At 39.2% G+C, this 25283-nt stretch overlaps 1 protein-coding gene across 2 annotated transcripts in view; it reads right to left on the bottom strand.

The window, feature by feature from the left end:
• The window catches only part of Sema3c (semaphorin 3C), a 148584-nt gene that overhangs the window by 73845 nt on the left and 49456 nt on the right, over nt 1–25283 (bottom strand). For both annotated transcript variants that reach the window (XM_075955963.1, XM_075955962.1), the window contains exon 3: nt 927–1087. In XM_075955963.1, the coding sequence (XP_075812078.1) occupies nt 927–1087 (161 nt within the window). The remainder of the gene's footprint in view (nt 1–926; nt 1088–25283) is intronic.

Raw genomic sequence — 25283 nt, 5'->3', positions numbered from 1 at the left:
GTTTCTCTAAGGTGTTACTATTTTTGTTTTTCCTAATTCTTCATTTAGCTTCAGAATTCAAGCTATTTGACTATTATTCTGTTAGACCATTCAATTTTTGCTCATCCAGTTTTCTTTAACAAAACCTGTTCAGGAACACATGGAAATCTATAATTATGTATTTAAATAAAATCGTTACAAACATAAGTGTGCAAAATATAATGCACATTTTGCCCGTTGGACTCACACTTTTGTCCCATTTATATCATTATGAATTATGTTTGTTGTCTATATTAGCTGAGTATTACCTTTGGTAAACAACACAGCCAGACTGACAGATTTAATAAAGTGAGTCTTCATGTGCCTCAACAATGTAACACATGCAATGAAACCACAGCCCCTGTGAAGCACTGTGCTGACATTCTAAATATCTGCTGGTCCAGAAAAGAATACGTTTTGAGTTGTCATCCTTTAAAATAATAAATGCAAAGTGTCTTATTTATGATAAACATCATTAACACAGTTTTGCTTTTTTTTTACTTCATTGATGCTTGATTGTGCTTTCTTACTGCAAAAGAATGATAAATGTAGGTTATTCAAATATTGATGCAGCTAGCAGCTGTATTCCTCACCCTCTGTCGATTACATACAGAAGACATGCTTCTTCTTCCTTTTCTATCCAGGGTTTTCCTGGTAAACTTCCCCCACTCACTCCTTTTTCTTTTAATAGATAAATATACAGGGAGTGTTTTTACAATCACTGAGACTTAATAAACTAAATATATTTATCAGCAGCAAAGTAAAAAGTAACTTTGGTGTGTGTGTGTGTCTATCCATGTGTGTAGTAATTTCTCTTTTTCTAATCTAATATATATTATTTTAATGTATTTGAATTCTTTTAAATACCTATAATGTCAAGATATCCCTCATGAAAATGACAAACTTACACTCAAAGGTTCTTGACTGATATTGTTGATATTCAAGGACAGGATGTGGTCTTTGCTCCCTACATATATCCGGTCTTGATCTTCATCCATCAGTAATATCCTGTAGTCTAACTGGTGGTGGGACAGGCTGAAATATTCAGAGGTCTTGGTTTCTCGGAGCTCTGAAATAGTGAATAAGAAAGAAATGGTAAACAGATTGCTTGGTTCTATAATTCTATGTTTTTACTCAAAGCTTTACCAAAAACGCAAAACCAACTTGCAAATCTTTCTTCTTTGATAAAGATGTTTCCACAATGCTACTTGTATCTTTACTATAACCAACAGCTTCTACGTCAAACTAACTAAAGGGGAACTCATACCTGGTACTGTAAGCTTTGCCACCTACTTGTGGCTTAAGAAGACATAGATTCTAGACGTGAAGCTATTAATGCCGTTTCCTGAAACTAATATTATTTCTAACAGGATTGCAAGCACTTAGTGTATTTCTCTCTTCTTTTAAAATAAGCTTTTTGCAACAGATGGAGACTACTACACTGATCAACAACTGGCCAAAATGCAGATACTAAGTGTCCATGAGATGCATAACCCTGATTAATACATCAGCGGTGCAACTTCTATACCTAAGGCACAGAAAACATTATAGGAGAGGCAGAGGAAAGATTCTAATACCCAGTAGCTCGGGATGCTTGTGGCTAGATAAGGGAAAATACACCTATGAGCTCTCAACAATATAGTTGCCTGAAAAGGAATGGAATGGCATAATGACAAAACTGATTGACCAATATGAACCAAGGAATCTACACAAAGTCCTGCCGCTAAATGAAGAGCTACTGGTAGGCAATGGCTGCCAAGAAAGGAAAGACCAATCTCCTCTACAAGCAAGCTCCAATATAGGTTGTCCAATGCGAAGTAGTCATCCTTGGACATATGCATACAGACAACATTAAACTGACTCAATAAGTTATGTGTATGTGTGTGCGTATGTATGCATGCATATGCATATGTGTGTTTGTACATATGTGTGTATATATATTTATATTATAAATAATAATTAAAAATGATGAGACTGTGAATTTGAAAGGGGAAGACATGAAAAAAGTTGGAGAGAGAGGAGGGAGAAAAAGAAGTTATGTAGATGAAATATTCATATATGAAGTTCTTAGAAAATTAGATTTAAAGAATTAATTTAAAAATGTTTGCTAACATATATATTTATTTATTGCTCTATGCTAAAACAAAAGAGCAAGTTAAAGTTTGTGCTGAGTTTATATGATTCAAAAATTATTTGCATTTGCAGGAATCTCAGATTTCTCAGTGAAAGTCATCAGCCAGTACAGTAAGTAGGAGAGAAATTAATGGCATGGAGGTGTTTTACTTTTTATCAATGTTTTATTCTCAGAGTCAGTAATTCACCATTTTAGGATCATCTCCAAATAACTCTAAATAACTGATACATTTCCTCACTGTGATTTCCACTACCTTAATATGCTTTGCTAAGTCACTTGAAAACAATTATTGCCTTATTTTTCCTTCAGGAGGCAACACCACTTGAATGACAGCATGCTTATGAATATATCAAAGGGAAAGCATGAATTCAGATATGTAAATCCCCAGAGTTGTAACCTCTCAGTGATCAGTGACTCAAGCTCATCAAGTTTCTTTTAAGTTGAGTATCTGCCTGCAAACTAAACATTTAGAAGCAGGGAGACACACGACAATAAGCAAAGTCAACACTCACAATGTAAGCAATTTTTTCTGTAGGTAAAAATCTGTACAAAACTTAAGACTTCTATACAGACGTTCCTAAATTCCATTGGTCTTGGGACCATGACTTTAAACAGTGACAAGCTTTGAAAGTGGATGTTTTCTAAGGTTTCTGATTTCATGACATATTGATTCTAAATTTGGAGACAGAGAACCCAAGTCATGTTTCTACAACAATTGTTAATGGCCACAGCAAAACAGAAACTTCAAAGATTTTTAGAGGAAGTCAAGCACCCCATCTGTGAGCGCCAGACACAACGTGAACACAAGGCACACACAGATTTACTCAGTTTGTTCAGTTCACCACCGTGAAATGTCTGCTATAATATAGCTGAACAGTTTTAACCAATAGTACACAATGATAGCAGAGCAGCATATTTGTATCTAAAAATAAACAGACTAAGCATCCTGTGTCTCCAGTTTGTTTTTTCAGTAAATGAGTAAGAGTTTAGTTTTCATAGTGCGTGCACGCGAAAGTGTGTACATAGAACATGCCTTCTTTCATCTTACATTTTCGTGTTCATCATCAAGAGAAGCCAACACAGGAGCAGAGACCATGGAGAAGAGCTGCCCCTGGCTGATGCTCCATGGCTTACTTAGCTACCTTCTTCTCCTTATTTTACATTTTAATCAACTATAATTATACATCTTTCTCTTTTCTTCCCTCCACCTCCTCTTATAGTTCCATTGAAATGTGCTTGGGAGAAGTTCAAAGAAAGCCTACATTTCTTTGATTAAATATATTATAGATGTACGTGTATTTTATATATTATATATAATATGTGTATGTATATAATATACACATATATTGCAACGATAGCTTCTAATGAATGTTCCCATGGAAAACAAATGAATTAATAAGTAGAGATATTTAAAATGAGTAAAACCATTAAAGTTCCAATTATTAAGTTAGTAATAGTAATACTAAATGTAGATTCATATTTATAGAAAAAAACTTGAACTATACAGTTGCAGGGATATCTCACAACCAAAAGATCTACAGGCTTTTAGAAACATTGACTTGAGGTTTTCTTGCTTGCTGTTCCATCTCTTGTATTTAGAGCCCCTAACTGTTACCTTCTCACCCCGCCCCTCACAGTTTATATACAACCTGATGTAGATGGTTTCTCAAGTACCTCTCCATGTCTCCTTCCTTCCCTCCCACCTGCCCTCTCTCATTAGTTTCTTTCACCATTTGTTCCCCAACCTGCATTAAAATAAAACCAAGCACGTGGTCTTAGCTGGGAAATAAAAACACAAATGCAATTTCCAGTTCTCTGTTACCTGTTTCATAAGCAAACAATCCAAATCATGAATTAGACTCAGTGCCAGAGAGGGCAGTAACCACATCAAGTTAAAGGCTTTTCTGGTCCAAGGGTTTTATCTGTCTTTTCTGACCATAAAGCGTCTTTGAATTTAATTATCTGTATCCCATTGACAACTGACAGCTGTTAACCAGGAAGATTTACTTCACAGCTGCCACTTTGGGGATAGAAGCCCGGGGTATTTTGTTAAAACGCTACTTAAATTACTATGAGTGGTGATAATTGAGCTTTGGAGCTGTCGGGGAGAAAGGAGCGAGAGTTAAAAGCAATGAGAATCTTATTTATAAAAAGAACAACCGGAGACTTTGTCTTTTCCTTCAATGTAGAGTCCACATGGGTGACTGTGGTCCAGTGGCTTGGTCACACTTACAGGAAAGGAATGATCTAATGGTTTGACGGCAGTGGAGAGTAGAAGGCACTGTTTTCAGCAGGAACTGCCTCTAAGCAAGGCAAAGGGGCCTGCCTTGCATTAACTTCAAACCCCAATAAGGATAGCATCCTTTTTACAGTATCAGAGATACAGCATTGTTTCTCAGGTCTTGCCTGGGGATACAGTACGGAGCATTAGAAAACCCAGTGGCTCCACAAAGGGCAACATAGGTCTCCAAGTTCCTGGGGAAAATCTCCTGGGAAAGAGCATGAACAAGCACATATTTCTGCCCTGATAGCCACATGATAGGAGATGTTCATGATGGAAAAATACTGTCACGCCTTATGCCAAGGTTCTTTCAGGGAAATTTCCAGAATAATTTGCTAACCTAATATTTGCATGCTCAGAAGGACATGCCTATATAATAGAAGCCATGGAGAGCCTTGAGCATGAGAATAAAATCATTTGAAAGGACAATAGGGTCTCCTGGTATGATAAGCTCCTCAGTCTGCAGGGTTAACGTACCATCACAGCACGGAGAAGATGCATCAGTATGGAGGGTATTATGTCTGTCAGTCGTACACTTCTCCTAAGTACATGATGACTCATTTTGTCCTGCAGTCTTAATAACTGAGTGTTGAAGGGGCCTTACAAGTATTGTTGAGAATCTCTTCCACTAAAAATTTCATTCATATATTCAATGATCTTGGTAGACTCTGTGGGGATCCCTTTATGAATGATAACCGTGAGTCATGCTTCCGAATAAGGGAAATCATTTACTCAGAATACTACACTCTCTTTGTCTCTTACAAAGGCCCTGATTAGGTAAAGAATTACTGCACTGAAATCAATTCCCGGGACTCTCAGTTCGAAGAGGATATAATGGTGACTCATTCATTACATTGAGAGCTCAGACTGTGCTATCAGTTTGTTTACCCAGCATGCATTTATGGCCAGGTTAGCACTGTAGGTGAGATGCTTCACGCTAAGAGATGATGCAGGTGACAAGATAAGCTCTAGGGGCAGTTTAAGCCGCTCCTTTGCTCTGCTGTTATGGAGCTGGCCTGCAGAAACAGTCTTTGGAGAAGCCTCTACCGTGCCTTAGGCAGAAAGCACAGGGCAAATTTCAAAGCCTTCGTGCCTTTGACCTTAGAGACGGTGATTTTGACAGGATAGCATCCTCTCCTGGATGTCTTATCTTAGAAAAAGTTTTAAGTAGAGAGGGCTTCATGATTCATCTTCTTCCGGAGGCTCGGTGTTTTGATACTGGGCTAGAAACTGAGTTTTACCTGTCTTTGTAGGAAAACCCAGGAGATACGGAATTGAAAGGGCAATCCAGTAAAATTATAATTCTTAATTCCTAACGTAAACAGAGAACAGCGGGAAGGCTGTTAAAACCACATTTGCCTAAAGTTAACAGCCCCAAAGAGCAGCCATCTGTGAGATCCTCAGTCGATCAAGGACCAAACTTTAAACATTCAGCTCACTCGATTCCTACACAACGCTTTGGTATTCGGTCCTGGTGTGATTCTAGAGCCACTGCAGAACCATTAACATTCAGTGAATTTCACCGGTCATCGCAAGCAAGGTCACAAAATCACTCATGAAATATTTGCAAAACAAGGATAGTTTTTAATCTGTGGGCAGACAAGATAGCCCTTCTTTCCTAAAGACACCGGTGCTCTTGGAGTCCTGGCGTGTTCTTGCTGTACACGAAGGTCTGTGCAGAGTCTAAAGAAGTACTAGAAATGCCTCAGCGGGTTGGGTTTTCATTGCTGCTTTGGAAAAGGCAGAGACCAGACTGCAGGCAACTGGCACCCAAATCTGTCACAGTTTCGTGCCGCAGCTCTCCTCACCCTATGCCAGCCCCAGAGGCCTGATGCGGACAGCATGAGAGGTATGTTTCGTGAGAAGATAAATGCGTCTATCATCTACGTCTCTTGATGGATGAGTAAGATTAGAGCGGAGACACTAAAATGGCACATGAATGAAAAGAGGACAAAGGGACACAGCTCCATTCAGTGAGCCCAGTCAGGAAAAGGCAACTGTGACGCAAAATGGATTTCCCAGGCGTTGCATAAGGGAGGAGATTAACAAGCATAAGGAGCCTTTATGAAAAATGAGTCTCACTCCAGTTTGCTGCAGACAGATCCAGTCTGGGCCTGCGTGCCTACTGTAATTACCAATAATGCCCCTTTGATTCTCGAAACACTTACATCTAAGTGGCCAGTTCAATGTCCGCTGTGCTTCCAAACTCCTGCTTCATAACTGTCTCGAATGGCATTCTATTACATCTGGAATCGAGTCCAAGGTTGTAAGCTGGTCTCCAAACTTGCTGTGAGCTGGCTAGATTACCTCCCTGAAAGTCTGAGTCACCACTACCTGTGTGTTTTCTTTGTGTTCCTGCCTGCCACCCCCCATTTTCAAACTTGCTTTGCTCCTTTGTTCCTCAAGGCCATGAGACACATTATTCTTCTTAATCACAAGATTCGTCCTGCAATTTTCTAACTAAATGCAGAACTCAAGTAAGAATTTGAAGATAACGTAAGTAGGGCAGAGTGAGTAAAGCTGACTTGACAAAAAGAAACCCTGTCTCTGGGAAGACAAAAAAGCTGACTTGAGCTATCAGATCAGGGCTGGTCTTGAGTTACTGATTATTTTCTTATTTTCCTTTCTGGCTTTTCTATCTTGCAGAACATTTGCAAAGTTTCAGAACTCCATGTTTGGAAGTTAGAAAATGAGACTCCACACCACCAACTGTTACAATATACTTCGTCTTAGGAATGTAAGATTCTGAATATGAGACAAAAGTCTTTGTCCATTCGCATACCTGTTTCTGCTAATCAATTTCAGGTATTTTAACGTTTAAGGAACGTTGTGAAGGAATTTAAGGAAGTTGTGAAGAGGCAAAGTATGTCTTTGAAGGAACAAGGGAGTGTCAAGTGTGCAGTCAGCTGCTGGGACCGAATTTCTAAGTCCTGTCTTGTAGGTGCAGGGCTTCCACAGACAGCATCCCTACTCTACCCTCATGCCTGCAAAGCAATGTCTGGAAAATTCAAGAGAGAATGACATCATTTAGCAGGATAGTTGAGATTGCCAGCTTCCCCCAATGTAGAATCATGTAGGAGGCAGGCCTCTCGGAATAGGTTAGGCTATGGGCATGTCCATGTGGGTTTATCTAGATTAGGTTATTGAGCTAACTGCGCTGATTTGCACTGAATATGGCAGTGCCATACTAGGGGCTGTGTTTCCACACTGAATTAAGTGCAGAATGGAAGTTTAGCAGAAGCAGCCATCATTCTGCTTCCCAGTGGTGGGGGAATTGTGACCGGAAGCCGCCTGCTTCTGCTGACATGCTTTTCCCAGGGCCATCACATAGCTCCACTTAAACCATAAGTCAAACTATTCCTTTCTCCTTCAATTTATTCTTTTGCATTAAAAGTAATACAGGTAGCTAAGTTGTTTAGTAACCAGTTCTTATGTTTCCTACAGCAATAAAATAACTGTGCAAACTATTCATTCTACATTGATTGCAAGCATCACTTAGTACAAATATTCGTTGATATCACTATGGAATATCTGGGAGTCTAGAGTACATTTTATTCTTCTATGAGTCTCAAAGGAATGAAAAATACTTCTAAAGCCTTTACACACACACATACACATATACAGTATATACACAAACACATATATCATCAAAACTGTGTTCTTTCTTCAAAATCAATGAGGCTCCACCAAAGAACGAGACTTTATTTTCTGATGTAGGAGGGTCTTCTATCAATCTGTTGCTTTCATTGGTTAATTAATAAAGGAAACTGCTTGGCCTGATAGGTCAGAACATAGGTACGTGGGGAAGGCAGAGCAGAATGCTGGGAGAAAGAAAGCAGAGTCAGGCAGACGCCATGCTTCTCCTACCCAAGATGGATGGTGGTTAGACTCATGCCAGTAAGCCACAGTCAAGTGGCGAAACACATTAATAGACATGGGTTAAGCAAGATGTGAGAGTTAGCCAGCAAGAGGCTAGAGCTAATGGGCCAGGCAGTGTTTAAATGATTACAGTTTCCGTGTAATTATTTTGGGTAAAGCAAGCTGATGGCCGGGAGCCGGGCGGCAGGAAGTGGTCGGCTGCTCCTTTTATAATTTTCCTCCCCAAACAATATTGTGTTTCTCTGTGTGCTTCAATTCAATAAAGATTCTTAACTTCAGATTTTTTTCTTCTAAACTCGCTTAGGAGGTTTGAATGATAGTAGGTGGAAATTTTAGGGTCCTCATTGGGGAGTCAACAGTCAGGTTTTTACTTGTAAAGAAGATTCAGTTTTCAACATGCCTTCAGAGACCCAGAACTAGCAGGAAGTCACGTCTGGATGAGACTCAAATCGAAACCTATTCCTAAGCTGTGGGAGGAGGGCACAGATAGACTGAGGCCAACATTCACCATGCTTCTTGGCCAGAAGACACCTGCTTCTGCATACCTATTTGAGATATAAGCACAGAAACGAACGTGTGAATGACTAAGCACACCCCAACACCTGCTTCGTAGACATCTCTGGGAAAAGTACAGCAACACAAGCTACTCAGCCACAGTGGCCCCAAACGTGTGAATGACTAAGCACACCCCAACACCTGCTTCGTAGACATCTCTGGGAAAAGTACAGCAACACAAGCTACTCAGCCACAGTGGCCCCAAGGCGGCCAGCAAAGCAGAAGCAGGATGTCAAAGACAAAGAGAAGGTTATACAAACCCAATTAGAAATTGTTTTAAAAGTAGACCACTATTAAATGTAATTGGCTTTTATTATACTTGCTTATATACAGTCATTCTTTTCCTTTTTGTGTGAAGCATGATTACTAAAATCTCAGACACAGATATCGGGGTTCCACTCAAAGACCAGAAACACAAAGCAGCCAGCCACTGGCTCTTACCTTACGTCGGTCCAAAAATAGTCAACATGCCTCCCGGAAACCTCAGAAAAAAAACTAAGACTGAGAGCTGTCTCCTCCCATTTTACAATCCTCTCTTGTTCTTGGATTAAGGGAATGCACCACTACCACCTGGCTTCTATAGAAAGCTAGTGGGTCTACTGGGATTAAAGGTGTGTGTCATTGTGCCCGGTCTGTAAGGCTGGCCAGTGTAGCTGTTTTACTTTTCTGAACTTCAGGCAAGTTTTATTGATTAAAATACAAATGAAACACCAGTAAATTTTTGAGACAGGATTTCTCTGTGTAGCTTTGGAGCCTTCCTGGAACTCCCTCTGTAGACCAGGCTGACCTTGAACTCACAGAGGTCTGCCTGCCTCTCTGCCTCTGACTGCTGGGTAGGATTGAAAGCAGGTGTCTCCACTGCCCCGTCAGTCTTAAAGATTTGTAACTCATTTAACCATGCTGTTATTTTTAAAAGGAATTAATTAACTACTACTAAGTTCATGAAGAAAATAGTGTCAAATAGGAATAGTCTAAGTTTTTGAGTGGTAGATTAACTTAATGAGAAGGGTAAATAGTTTAAGCAGTGTGTGTGTGTGTGTGCGTGTGTGTGTATGTGTGTGTGTGTGTGTGTGTGTGTGTGTGTGTGTGTGTGTTGGGCATGGATGAGGACTAGACCTAGGTTAACTGGTGAACAAATACCTAGAAACGAAACATGGCTAACCCCACCTATGTTCCACTGCAATACCTGTAAAGATTCTTTTGTTTGTTTGTTTGTTTTCAAGACAAGTTTTCTCTGAGTGTTTCTGGCTGTCCTGGAACTCCCTCTGTGGCTCAGGATGGCCTTGACCTCACAGTGATAGGCCTGCCTCTGCCTCCCTGAGTGCTGGGATTAAAAGCCTACTTCACTACAACCAGGCCTGCAAAGATTCTTAGAGCAACATTTATCATTTGTCTATTACAAATTTTTAGATATTTGCCATTTTTCATAACTTATGTTGGACCTCCTCGGACACATAGTAACTTCTGCATGGGAACTTTTAGGAGGAAGACTCCACAGAAACAAAATTAAGAGATCTCACATACGGTGAAGTCTAACCAGTTTACTTTAATCACAGTCTTTCACACTTCTTTCACAGGTCTCTGCACAAAGCCTGTGTTTGTACATAATTCATTTCTTTCAACAGACTGATCATATCTGAGTCACTAAAAAAAAAAGTCCTGGTATCTGCAAAAAAGACAGTCTAGGAGTGATTCACAGACACTGTGAACGAGATGACTCAGGAATACTGGAGACCAAAAGAACAAAGGCTAAGACTTCACGATTAGACAGAAAGAAATTCTTGACTTTTCTTCATTCAACAGATACTGCTGCGTCATTCTCAAGACTATGGCTCATGGCTTCAAATGCATACCACGGAATAAAAGACAAAGAGGGTAAGGTCAAGAGGAGCTACCTTTTCTTAGGGCTCAGAAAGTGTCGAACAAACCAGGACCTGAAGACAAATATGAGTAATAAAGTGAAAAAGATTTCCTAGAGAGCACACGGAGCTCGGGTGGAAACCTGGACTGCATGAGGAAGAATCAAGGATGTTGTTCAGGTGTGCTTGGCATTGGCAAAGATCGTTTGGGTTGGATGATCTAGTCAGAAGAATGGGTCTATCAATATGACAAAGAAAATCTAACAAGTTTCTTGACTGTCCAAAACAGCCTGTAAAGATTCAAACTCTTAAATGTCAAACCCAGGTTGCTGGATTGTTCCCAAGTCACTTACAATAATAACAACAACAACAACAAATGCAAGAAAGTGTAGGACCATCATGTGTGAGGTTTTAGAAAGGCAGTTTTAACTAATAAAAAGGTTGTGCTAGTAAGAGTATAGAGAAGAATGAGAGTATGTGTATGCCAAGATTATTGCATATCTATAGGTAAATAAATACACATAGGAAGAACTGGAAATGTTTGACCTATTAATAACTTTCTTAATGATTTTTCAACTGCAAAAGAGAGGTAACCTTGAGGTCTTCTGGTGCTCTGTTGTAACTACTCTAGGATTAAGGCTCAGGATATGTGAGCTTTCTCTACAAACCACTGTGGTATATATATAATATCAAGTACTCTCTGCTTGTATGGCACCTAACAAACCATTGAAGGACACGAAGAAGGAAATGTAGATTACTAACTGGAAATCTGCTACACGCTGCCAAAAATTCCTCTAATTCCTTCAGAATGATGGAGGACCACCCAGTTTTTAGTAAGTTAGATTACCCAGGACTCAACAACCCAGCTCCCCCGACCACTGTAAATTCTTGAACTACTGTTTTATTTGATGACTTTTAAAGACCACTTTCAACTTGAGTACCGGAAAAATATAATAAACTGCATATTGCCCCATCTCAAACTTAAAGGGCCGGACATTATGAACAAAGATATGCGGAGATGTTTTCTCTAAAGTGATAGCTATTTTATCTAAATATTATTCCATTCAATGTGACTCACTGTTTAACCAAATTATTGTACTTGGCTTTAAAACAAGACCCAAGTTTGGAAAGCTGCAGAGAACAAGTTCATTTTGTTTGAAATACATTGGTCAGTCTACAAGGCAGAGCCACATTCTCCTGCTGTCTTCTGTTTGTGTCTCCGACACAGTTTCATACATAAGATCTGTGACCACAGCAGTGTTCGTGGCTCGTCCTTGGGAGGATGCTTCATAGTCATGAGACTGTCGTTTGATTCCTTTCAAGAGAATAACAGAGAATCCACGTATGTTTCCTGTGATTTAAAGCCTCGTCATCACATATATTCCCGCAATACAGCAGTTCTTTAACTTTTCCCTTCCTTCATGCTACACTGGGAAACCATTTGATTCTTCCTGTCACGGGCTGGCGTTTGAGATGGTATCACTCAGTGTCCCACAAGAGGACATTGGTATTGCACTTCTTTGTTTTTGTTCGGGAAACATAATATTTACCAGTTTTGCATGTACGTCAAGGAGAAAAGTTGAAAACGGGACTCAAAGTTTATTTTACAAAATGCTGCCTCCTTCACGATATAAACATTAGCCATGACTGTCTTTGTAATTTTCAACATACAAGTGGAAGGAAAGCACACTCAAAAGTGGTAGAAATAAAGCAAGCACAAAAGAGGAGACGACAAACACCAGAAAATTGAAGTTTAATCTGAATATTAATGGAGTAGTCTCATACTTTCAACATGCTATATTTTATTCTATTTACTTAACAGCCATTTTTATCCATGAATCCCAAAAGGCAAAATGTACTTTATTAATCAAAATAATGGGCTTAAATAGTTGAGATAAGGTGAGGCACTTGTGTACTGAACCCTTTAGGTGATTTAATGGGATTAATTCAAGCAAGCCAACTTCTTGTACAACCAGAAGAATAGGCAGACAGGTTTCCAGTAAGGAATTTGCTTCTGATTTAGTGTTATCAGAGACAAAGACTTGGTAGATCCTCCATTTAAAATATACTGCATGATTGTTACTTCAGAAAAAAAATAATGTGAACATAACAAAGATTGTCTTTAAAAAAACCATCATGGAAAACTAAGCTTTAGACCATTCAAGTTGAAAATCAACTTATTCAAAAACATACAGATGCATGGATATTGTTTCTAATCTAATACAGTTTCCTGGAACTAAGTCTGGCTCTTGAAGACAGATCTATCTGCAGATCTTGGCTCCGAATTTGGTGAGCTCTGTGGCTTTAGGCTACTTATTTAAACTGTAGGTGCTTTAGCATCCCTGCCTGAAAGATGGAGACAATACGTGTCTTCCGAAGCCATGGAGCTAATTGAGTGAGCGAATCAATGTGATGGATCGTAGCCACGTGGTTGTGGGTCATAGCTGGGGGTCTTCGCATCAAGATAGGGGTTTCTGCTTTGAATAAGATGTTTCTGCACGTTTGGGCTTTCGAGCATTTATCTAGAGTTGCTTAAGTGTTCACTGTGCTAAAGAAAAACTGGCATAATAATGCCTTATTTTTTATTAAGGTACAGTCTATTGATACAAATAATTATAACATCTCAAGAGTTTGCAAAAATAGTTCTTAATTCCAACATAAAAGTAAATATGAAAAATAAAAACAATTTTCCTTGATTTTACCCAATTTTCCCCCAGTTGATCTACCATTCATATGACCAAATTTGTATCCGCAATCTACTTACACAAAATAAGTATATTCTCTAAAAACGTGTGACAAACAGTGCCTTGTCTAACCTCCACAGTAATCCTATTAACTTGGTCTTAGTACGTGCAAGGAATCTGTGAAAATATTCCTTTTTTTTTTGTGGAAGGTAATAACACGCTAGGCCAACGGCCTTGGCCTTCTTTACTGAGTGCAATTTTTGTTTCCCATATTTCAATACACATGAGATATGCAAATTACTTATAAAAATAAAATAAAATTTCTTAGGGATGAAATTGCTTTTTTCACAAGGAGTTACTTTAGTTTCTTCAGAGCTGTTTGTTGACCTTATCAGCCTAGCTTGACTATCAAAGCAACTCCCAAGTCAGTTTAGGTCCTCCCAAGATTATTTTCGAAATGGGATTCCGAACTCAAGTCTATCTACTGGAGGATACCTCCTGGATCTCTCATATAAAGGAAATACTCTGATATTCTCTCTATCACTGTTATATTCAACTCTCTTCAGTTGTTTCTGAACTTAGACTCACATTCATTTTACGTAAGCAGTCTGAGGTAGACTTAGTGTCAGTATGTGACTAGCAGAAAGGTCATTGGAGGTATATACATCTGTGAGATGCGGAAACAGTGCTGCGTATTTGGAACCAAGATCCACTAAGATACTGCTTTCCTTCCTAAAAGTTGTGAAAGTCAGAAATAATTTGGAGTTGCCAGCTTTCCTCATTGCCTAAGGCTGGCAAGAGTCTCAGTAATGCGCATGCGCAAGATAGAAATTAGCCGGGGTCAGAAGCCTTGTTAACAGCTTAGACTTCTGCATGACAAGCTCTTTTCCCGGGGTTGTTCATAAGACGAAGGAAAGTGACCCAAAACTTCATGATGCAAACAATGATTTGAGCTTCAGAACTGTTTTCCTGAAGAACATCCAGTGTCTATATTTTATTTTTAAAAAAATAATTTATTTTATTTTATGTGCATGGGTGTTTTTGCCTCTACGTCTGTGTGAGGGTACTGGATCCTCTAGAACTGGAGTTCCCGACAGACGTAAGCGATCATGTGATTGCTGGGAGCTGAATTTTGATCCTCTGAAAGGGCAGTCAGTGACCTTAACCTCTGAACCATCTCTCCAGCCCCTATGTTTTAAAATCTTAAGGCTCTTAGCTCTTTTTGCAAAGCTTACCTGACAAATTTTCCTGTAAATATTACCAATAACATTAATGGACAAAATTCTTCCCTATATTGCTTTGGAAAACTCTACATGAAACATCATTTCTACTATACTCTTCTAAGGTTAGAATAGTATATTGCGGCCCCCACAATGAAGGTGCACTCCCTTGTGTAACTAGTGTCTCTTGCTGTGTGTATAATTTCTGTGGCCCTGTGCTCCACAGAGGACTGTCATTTTACAAGCGATGCTTTAACTTGTTTTTCAGCGTAGTCTGGGTCTGTTGAATATTCTCGTTGTAGAATGTAGACCAAGGAGTCTGACTTTGTCGGAATCTGAAAGTTCTCCCCGGAAACTGAGAACACTCTTTCACACTGGAGTTGATAAGTTCACTCATAAACCCACTTCAACACCCTTCCCTCATCATGTTTCAAGGCAACACATGCGCCTTAATGCAAGAGCTATTACTGTCGTATAATCCAGTTTTTGAATGTCATTTGAAACATCATTTTGCAGCTAAGCTTCCAAATTTATCCTTGAGTTTGTCTGCCTAATTCTACCTCGAGTGGATAATTGCTCAGTATTCTACACTAATCTTCTTTACCGTTCTTCAGGAAAATAAATGCAAGTTTATTTATTTGACCTTCCTTGTATACCACTTATAATTAGATTTTTCTACTTAGAGCTTCACACCACAGAAGTCTTATCTCCAACTTATTGTAACTGCAGAAATTAATTAAATTTGATGCTTTTGCTGAGTAGAGACATAAAAATTATCTTTGCTCAAAATATTTCCTTTATTTTAAAGGCTTGGTATTTCATTTGTAAAAGAGTAGACTTATATTATTTGATCACAAGCTATCTCTCATGAATAATATATTACTGCAATGGCGGGTGCTATTAAATACAGCAGAAATTACTACACCGTTTTGAGAAAGACACTCAAGTCAAGGAAGATGCACAGGTGTGAGGACACAGGTGAAACATAAGTTGGTTAAAATACAGATTAGAATTGTGCTTCTGGGAGACAAGAATGATGCAGACTGAAATGTGAAAATTTATATGACAAACTATCTAAAGACGGATATGGAAGATCATTTCTGTGGCCTTGAGACAGATGAAAACATTGCATATAGAGAAAACCCAAGACAGAGGTGAACCTTGTCCACTCTTCAGGTGACTTGCTCTCCCCCACCTCCGAAGCCCTAACTGCTTCTGCTTCCCACTCTATGTAGACCTGCCAGAGCAGCTCAGAAAGCACAGCGGACAATGATGATGGCAGAATGGAGCGTTTCTTCTTCACTCAGCCACTGATAGGCTCAGACACATTGTTCTGGCGGTAGATGAGCTCTTTCATCAGAGCGCCTGGTTGTGAGTCTGCAGGAAGCTCCCATGGAGTCAAGACTGTATCTACTGTGCACTGGTTCTCCATAGCACCGTTCTATAGGACAGCTTCATCCCTGGCCTTGTTCAGTTACTGGCTTGAAATTCTTTATATTCTCCTTTTGCACAGTAACTGGTTCCACTTTCTATTCACACATATATTCTGGGGAGGGGGGTGTGGACTAGAGAGAAAACTTGTTTCTGATAGCCAGTCTGTAGCAAATACTGCTGTATTACCTATAATAACAACTCGTGTACTTTGAAGAAATGATTTTGCTCTAATTCAAATGGTCTGATAAAAATTGGAAACCTACAAAGATAATCTTGAACAAACATGTTTGTGCTTTTAGAGACTTTTTTTGATAAAAATGAAACACACTCTCATCACTCTCATTATTATGAGACGTTGATATTGAGACATTGTATCAGCCCAAGAAACCGCTCTGAGCTAAAACAACAAAAAGCCTTTCAAGAGTTTCCATCTGTCTGTCTTCGACTGAGGTGACCAAGGTGACCTCACTTGAATTTGAGCAAAAAAGTAGATTATGGAAGCGCATAAAGAGAGAACCTCCATCCATGCCTACGACTGTGCTTGAGAGAGCAGTCATTCCCCACATTCATGGGATGGTGTACAGGACTGGGATAAGATCTTCCTCGAGAAAACCTGCAGCCCTGAGTTGTAGCTGACTCCCAAGGCCGTACTGAGCTGGGAATGGAACTCTATGATGTCAGCTCATGCGTTACTTCAAAGTTCCTGGCTATGACAGGGGCACCAATGGGCAAAAGGGGCACTTAATGTTTGGATACACGGGTCCTGATATCTGGTACTTCAAACACTATTCTGTATTATAGTGGTGTGAAAGCCAGGAACAGTCAGTAGAAACTGGGCTTTGTCTTCTGAACTCTGATGTTTTCCTGGGCTGCAGAAAGGTGGCACAGTAGTGCATTTCCTGGTCGGTCATGTGATCGTGACCAACCCTGCATTTCGCGCCATATGACTTTCCTAATTGCAGTGTGAGTGAGTGTTCGGAGCACATTTAGCCAGGCTAGACTAAGACCTATATATGATGATCATCAGGCTGTACTTTCAACACATTGTGATTAAGGATAGGCTCAGCTTCCAGAGAGTTTTGTTGTGTATACTCATTTCTTAAGTACACTAGCTTTGCTATTGTAAAGTCCAGTCAGTTGGATGCTTATCAGCTGAGTAATAGGGGGCATTCATTGCAGGGCTGGTTGGCCATTTATTTTTCACTGCTATGGATTAAAGAAAATTGCCAGACAATTAAGACCAGCTAGATAATGATTGATACATAGCATGCTGTTTGGTAAAATATCTACTTGAAAGATCAAGACAAGCATGGTGCATATTTTAATATCATTTCCTATTTACATATTTTATTATTGTAGTACTTTGAAATTTTTGGAATGTCAGGGTCACTTATAGTCTTTGAACGTGGATAAATATGAGACAATACCAGATATTCTGTAGCTATTTTGAATGCCTTCCAGATATTCTTGCTTTCCCATTGTCTGTTATGTCTACTTCAGGGGCATGCAATTCTGGGACTTCCCATGTAACTTCTATTTCTTTGCACTGGATTTATAATAAATATACCATGTAATTAACACATTTATTAATATTATATTTCTATTTTCCTGTTTCTGAATCACCTCATTTAAACCTTACATTACCATGTAAGTAAGAACAATAAACATCATCATTAATAGAAGGAAGCAAATGCAACCTTTTGAAGTGTGTGGTGGCACAGAGTTAGTAGCAATTTCTTCTCAACAGCTAGCGTAACTAGGAGTTGACTTTTCTTGGTAAACTTTAACTGGTTAGTCTCAAATAAGGGTTACTTTCATCCTGATACCAGTTAAGAAGGCTGGAGCACAGAAGTTTCAATAATGAATCCACATTCAGAGAGAGGCAAGACTGACTCCTAAGAAACCTACCTCCCCTATCCTCGTTTTTCACTATGAGGCCAAAAGACCCAAGCAGAGTCACCACAGGGCATACACAGGGGGAGTTCCACAGTCTATCGTCTAGGAGACACTCAGCTAAGCACTAATTTGCGGGAAGGCTACAGTGCTTTTTCTTGCTTGTGTTAAATTTCACTTCAACATGAAAGTCTTGAAAAACAAAACAAACCCCCAATCAATCATGTTAAATTTTAACTAGACTTGGCACATATTTAGCAGTCTCATTATCATGTATATATGTAAAAGATAAGATTTTTATTAACCTATTCCTTGCTTCTTAAAGATGGGATCACGTAGAGGAATATTTGGATTATACATAATCAGATAATACTGCCTTTATAGCCTTCCATTAGTTAGCATTAGCTGGTTCCCATCGAGTGTAGTTAATTAAATTTGAGTTGTTTTTTCTAATTATTTTTATTATTTCTTAATAAGCTCATTTTTTATTATTTCTTAACAAGCTCACCATAAATATTCATGGAAAACTCACTGCTGCAATTTCATATTCACAATCCCAGAGAGAACCTAGACAACAAAAATAACCCTAACTTAATCTACATGGGAAGTAGAAAAAGACAAGATCTCCTGAGTAAGTTGAGAGTATTGGAACCATGGGAGATGGTTGAAGGGAAGGGGAGCAGAGAAAAATGTATAGCTCAATAAAATCAATTTAAAAAAGACAAAAAAAATATATCAGTATTATAATGACTTGGAGAGATCACCAAATCTTACACAAGGTTTTTCAAAGCTGCAATTTGGGACATTTCTGGTTTTTATCCATTGTTTTCTATAAAGAGAAGGTGAAACATTTTTATTTCTGAGACAAGGAAATATACTCACACATGAACAAAAAGGACCAGGAAGATTAGTTATTCATCCACTAACAAAATGATGACCCTGGAGGAACGGGGATCAGTAAAGGCAGAGAGGTTGGCACTACCGACATGCGCAGAATTGGATAATGGTGTCAGCCAAGCAGCGGGTTTGCAAAGAGCAAACAACCCCATTAGTGGGGAAAGCTGGTCAAGAGAAGAATGTATGCTGAAAATAGTCTTTGTTCTTCAGGCTTAGTGTTAAAGGGATTAATAAACAAAGGGGCATTATGAATGCCATTTTTTTTCTATAAAAATGTTACGACAACCTTCTCTTGCTATCTTCCTGGCACGTTCGTCCCCAGACAAATCTCTTATGCACCTAATTGTGCTGCCGTCAAGAATTTGTATCTTAACCTTTATCTGACTCAGACCCCGTACGGTGGGAACAAGGAGCGATTCTGCCCCTTATCACCAGCCGTGACTGAACTCTAAAACGTTATCATTCTGAATGGTCACTCCGTTTGCCTCCCTTATGGTCTGGAATGACAATCACTGCCCATGGGATTGAGCTTCTTGCAAAACTCAACCTCGTCTCCTCCCTACCGCTCCTCCCTTTTCCTAGCTCTTACTGCATTCTAAGCACCACGTGCCACCCAGCAGTGGGAGGCACCGTGACCTCAGCGAGCCTCACCTCACGTATTTCACCGCTAATCTATGTTAAGCAGACTATTTCTGTGCCTCTCCTTCCACCTTTCCACCTGGTGCTCCTATAATGGGAAATATCGTTATTTCATGTTGTCTAATTCTATATGTGTATTTCTTCCTTTAAGATCAAGTTCTTGTCGAAAACAGCAATTCTTTCAGAAAAGCCTATAATGTTTCAAGCCATGCAGGTGCTACATTTATGACATAGGAGATTGGAATTTGCAGGACAGTCTCATGGGTCAAGTGTTATTAATCCTTTGAGAAAAGAATTTCTGAAGGACTTTTCAGGTAAAAGAGAAGGAAAAAAAAACAAGGTTCTGTTTAGGGAAACAACAACAACAAAAACCAACCAACCAAACAAACAAACAACAAGCCTTCCTCCACAATTCAAGGTTGATATTGTATGGCTCATGGGTAATTTATCCACGCCACCTTATAATGATTCATATAAAAAGATTTGCATCAGGCATTGCACCCCACCATGCAATGCTTTTTGGTCTTGGTATTGGGGACCGGATCCAGGGCTTTGTGGATGCTAGATCAGCGCTTCATCTCTAATCCACACCTTAAACTATTAAAGAACAATCACATTTACAGTATTGTCATACTGAAGAAAAATCTGTATTCCATATCTGTTATATAGGTGAGATGTACGTCTTGAAGCAACCTTATGTGAGGAGGGCTTCCAGAAGAGTCTAATGTAGGTAGACATCGAGACCCTCTACCAAGAGAATCCCACGTTTCTCTATGAAGATCTCAGAGTATATGCTTTAAGCATATTTCCAGAGAATAGCGAGTTTCAAGTAGCCTGGAGAAACAGCGGTCTACACAGTGAACATAATAGGGCCATTCATTTGCAAAGCTTCCTGAAGGTCTGAGTGATGAGAGCACACCAGACTACACAGGAAAAAAGAGAGTTATGTGAACATATATGTAGACATATTCCAAACTGAGACATCTCCTTGAATAATGAAAGGAAGACAGCGTATTTTTCTTGAAATAGCTTAATCCTGGGGTTTTAGGTGGCAGATTCATAGACCCACAAAATATTGAGTGGAGGAAACCCCTATTTTTATATATGAGGAATGCATTAAATAATGATGGACATAATCCATCAGCACTTACAAACCGTTCATGCGCAAAGTGGGTCATATGAATCAAAAGCAAATAAAAGAAAGAGACTAAGAAGGTAGAGCTGCACCAGGCTGTATAACGAATGCTGAGGAGCTTCAGGGAGCACAGGGAAGGCCATCAAAAGGGTCACCTCCTGAAGCCCAGGGCCATTACTTAGGGAAAAAGCATTTCAGCTCTGCCTGTCTACAGCGCTCCACAGTGCCAGCATGAGCAAAGTGTAGTGTGCTCTCTCTCTCTCTCCTCTCTCTCTCTCTCTCTCTCTCTCTCTCTCTCTCTCTCTCTCTCTCTCTCCTCCACTTCTATCTATCTTCAGAGTCTTATTCTTGAGAGGAAACAAGTCTTTCCACTCTATCTTTGGTAGACAGGTAAAATAGGATGATAATCTTAAGGAGGATGAAATTTGGGCCCCTCATAGTTGCTTCTTCACTCCCATACTAGACATGGGAAATGTTTTTAGTACTCAGGTTTTCAAATTTGCCTTTTGACACTTTTCAGCATTTTAAATTGCGCCCCAAGTTCCTTCTTGATACTAGCATTCACCACCCTTTATTTTTGATCACAGCTTCCTTTCCCCACCCCCTCCCAGAACTTCCCCATCCACCCAACATCATATTCACTCTCTTCTAAAAGCCCACAGAAACAAAATGATAGCAAACAAGAAGAAGACAAATGAGACAAAAAAAATGCCAAAATGGAACAAAAAACTCATACACACACACGAGAGAGAGAGAGAGAGAGAGAGAGAGAGAGAGAGAGAGAGACCGACAGACAGACAGAGCAAAATAAAAACTAATAGCATGCCCTATACCATAGATCAATGCCTCAGTCAACCCTCATCTGAGAAGCTTAACCTCACAATAGACTAAAATTAGCACAGAGACCCACAATTGAACACCATTCAGAGTCAGAGCCTTTGGGAAGCTCAGTCCTAAGTCGAATACACTCATCAACCGCACTCCCCACGACTGAGTCATCTGTGCAGAGGAGGAAGGAGAAGCCGAAAGAACGTCAGGTAAGGAGTGACTCTAGGAAACAGTGTCTTTTAATCATCATAATTTAATTTTTAGATTAATAGTAAAAAGGAAATGGATAAAAGCAAGGGGAAATTTTCATATGCCAGAAAGAAGTATATGGACGTTAACTGTGAAATTAGACATGATAATGGGTTATCATATGTTTAGCATATACATTCAGGAATGTTTCCGTCTTAATGTATTGAAAGGTAGCAACCATTTCCTCCAATGTCTAACTTGGGTTATACCTGCCCTAGACTTTAGAGGTTTATTAAGAAAACACTTAATTCTGGTGAGCAGACACTACATCTGTCCTGTCAAATCCAAATCCATCCTGGAGATTGTTTCGAAATACAAGGACTTTGGAGTAAATGACCCCACAGATGCTCAGGAGAGCCTGTGTGAGACAGGGAAACAACTCAACATCTCAGCCAGGGTTGTGTAACAGCAAAACAACCTCAAAGGCTGTCTTTTTAAAGGAGAAAATGAAGAAGCCAAAGGGGTTCACATCAGACACGAAGCTCTATGGTTGTCGCCGTGAGCATTCGTGTCTCTAACTGAGCAGCTGCTGACGGCACGGTGCTGACAAGCTTCACTTAGCTCTCGCTGGGGTTCCTCATGGAAGGCTCCTCTCTGTCACAGGGCAAGAGCTGAGTCCCTTATTTGGTGCTGAGAGCCGAGTCTCAGCTCCTCAACTGGCACAGAACATGCTCCTGCGTGAGACTGTGATGGGGAGATCTGTAACACCTCTCACATCTGTTTTGGTTTAAGAGTCCTTTGTACATCTGCCAGACACAAATTATTATTTTTTTGATAATTCGGTTTCAAGAACACTTCATCCATTGGGCTACAAATCCATATTTAAACTTGGTAAACAACACTCGTATGTATAAAACACAATGACCTATTTATGGGGAGCCCACTTAGTTTTTATTTGAATATCTTAATTCTGCTCATTCTTAAATTACTATGTGACTATAAATTATAGTGTTTTTAACCCAAATGCTATTCACTAATCACTCCATTTCTGAGGGTTTATTAACTGCAGCTTAGTGTTTACTGCATAAACCATAGTCATTGTCTGACTGCATAAATTTATTTTTATTAAAGATCGTTTTTATTAAGTAGATTGTGAGAATTAGGGATACAGTTCAATAGTGGGGCTCTTGGCTGCCATTCCCAATTCCTGGATTAAATCCCAGGACCCCTCCCCACCACAGAATTATGAATTTTTCCCTCACAGGCTGTCTCTGACTACTTCATCTTTCTTTTGAGAATGTATAAAACACGTTTACTTCTTGCCCCCATGCATTGCCTTCTGTATTTAACTGATTTTCATGGAAGCACAACACGGTATGTTTGACAAGGCACCTGAAGTCCTGGACAGACAATAGATGTATCCACGACCAGGAAAAATCAGCTACATCCAGGAAAGATACTAGGGAGACACAGTGAAATCTGCAGCATTAGCTCTGCTGCAGTAGCCACTGAGACATTATCCTGCATCCATCGGATGGTTCTGAAAGAATCTCAGTCAGAGAGAGAGGAGGAGGAGGGCTTCAACTTTAACTTGCAGATATCCAAACTAGATGTTTCAGATCCAGAACCACAGAGGTTAAGGGTCCTTGTTAATTGTTCCTCTGCAGTGGCAGCAACTAAAAGGCCAGTAGGGTCAATTAAAACAGAGGATTAGCAAAGACAAGACCACCTATGTGAACGTTGGGCTGCTTATTTGGATTTTTCATAAACTACAATGAAGACAGGTGTTGTATGGTCTGAAGACTTACGTTGAGGAAATCACTGGCCTGGTCACTGCTTTCTTCTGCGGGTGCTGCAGAAGCGTGGTTTTTTATTTCTTCTTTAAGAGATATATGCTTTAGATAGATATATGCTTTAGCATCCGTCACATCGACATGGTTTTACACGTAACTTTTAATCAAAGGCACATTAAATGTAATATAGATTTTCACTTCATTCACAAGGCCTTTATCATGTTGGCTAAGTGACTTCATGTGAACATGAAAACATTGTTTGCCATTTTCTTTCTGAACATCAGCACTACAGAGCAGATTTTAGTACAATTTGCATAAAACCAGAACTTTTCTTTCGCATCTAAGAAAACTTTATTTTAGAAAACTATTAATACACCACTATCTCTAAATTATCAGAAGGGCTGTTTTGAAAGGGATCAGTCTGTCTATCTGTCTGTCTGTTTAATTCTTTCAACAGCTAACTGCTTCCACATTAGTGGGTTTTGAATGCTTGTTCACCATACAACAGAATATGATAATGCATGTTTGAGTTACACTTGCCACTCACTATCATGACTTTCTATACTTACATTTAATGAGTTTCGGTGTTCTAGATGATTATTTGAACCCACATTGCAACATGTAAATTGAAAGGTTATTCCATTTTATGTCTGAATCATCTTTATAAGAAGTACGGAGAGCAAAATATCAAGTTAAAAATATAACAAGCCAAATTGAAAACCAAACCTTACTCTATTGTCACATATTAAACAGCTATAAATAAGAATAAACTACTTTATAGAAAGCAATATCTATAAATAAGAATAAACAACCTTAGAAAGCAGCTCTTCAAAGTTATAAAGCAGAGCTATTAATGACACAGCAAAATCGTTATTTAAAAGACTATTCTTGGATGTGCTATTTCTCAGTTACTGTACTTCCCTCTAATAATACTGCATTGAATTAAGCAGTGTGTCCTCTTCCTCGTGAAATTGTACTCAGATACAAAATCTAACATATTGCTCAGTTAGAGAAGTACACTGAGAGAGATAAGACATCATACAGGGGGGAATAAACATCAAAGAATCTGAACACCTTTGACAGCATCCACCACACAGGCACACAAGACTGTTTACATTCCCATTGGTTTACACAGAGTACTTGCGACACCTCTTCTCCTGAGCTATTTAGTTCTTGTTCTCCAAGTGTGTTCTTTGCTTTTATAGATGTGACTTCTAGTCAGTGTATGGGTGCCAGATCACATTATCTTACCTTCAATCTTTCACATTTCTCCTCTCATTTTTGGTTGTAAGCCTGGCATTGTACCTAATGTTTGGTTGTACCTAACGTTGACGTACCTCTCCAGCCCCGCTGGTGATGTTGACATTAACTCTGTCCTTACATCTTTCTGCAGTGTCTAACCCTTGGCCCTTCTACAGTAGCGTGTCTTGTCTCAAGAATTCTATGAATTTAAGAGAGAGATAGTCATACTGCTCAATGCTGGTAGGGAATTGAGGTGCTCAGCAATGATATAATGACAAGAGGAATTTTATCATATCTCTGTATATCATATATAGATGATTGCTAGATAGATGGAAATCACTATGTGCTTACAAATTGATTTGTAACACACATTGTCTGTTTCCAGATGAAAAAGTCAGGAAAATGAAGCTTTCTTTGCTCCCCTTTTTCAGTGATGACAATTTGTATTATTTATTTTTTTCCTCCAATATATTTTGATTATAATCTTTTCTTCTCCCAACTCTTCCCATAATCTCCTCATCTTTCTATGCATCTAACTTCATGTTATTTTTAAAAATAAAACCAAAATCTGTGGAAATATAAAAGAAATCAAACAAAACAAAG

Source organism: Microtus pennsylvanicus, chromosome 22 (assembly GCF_037038515.1).
Source record: "Microtus pennsylvanicus isolate mMicPen1 chromosome 22, mMicPen1.hap1, whole genome shotgun sequence".
Classification (NCBI taxonomy): domain Eukaryota; kingdom Metazoa; phylum Chordata; class Mammalia; order Rodentia; family Cricetidae; genus Microtus; species Microtus pennsylvanicus.
Note: the sequence above shows the minus strand (reverse complement) of the source record. Positions and strands in the feature narration are given on the sequence as shown.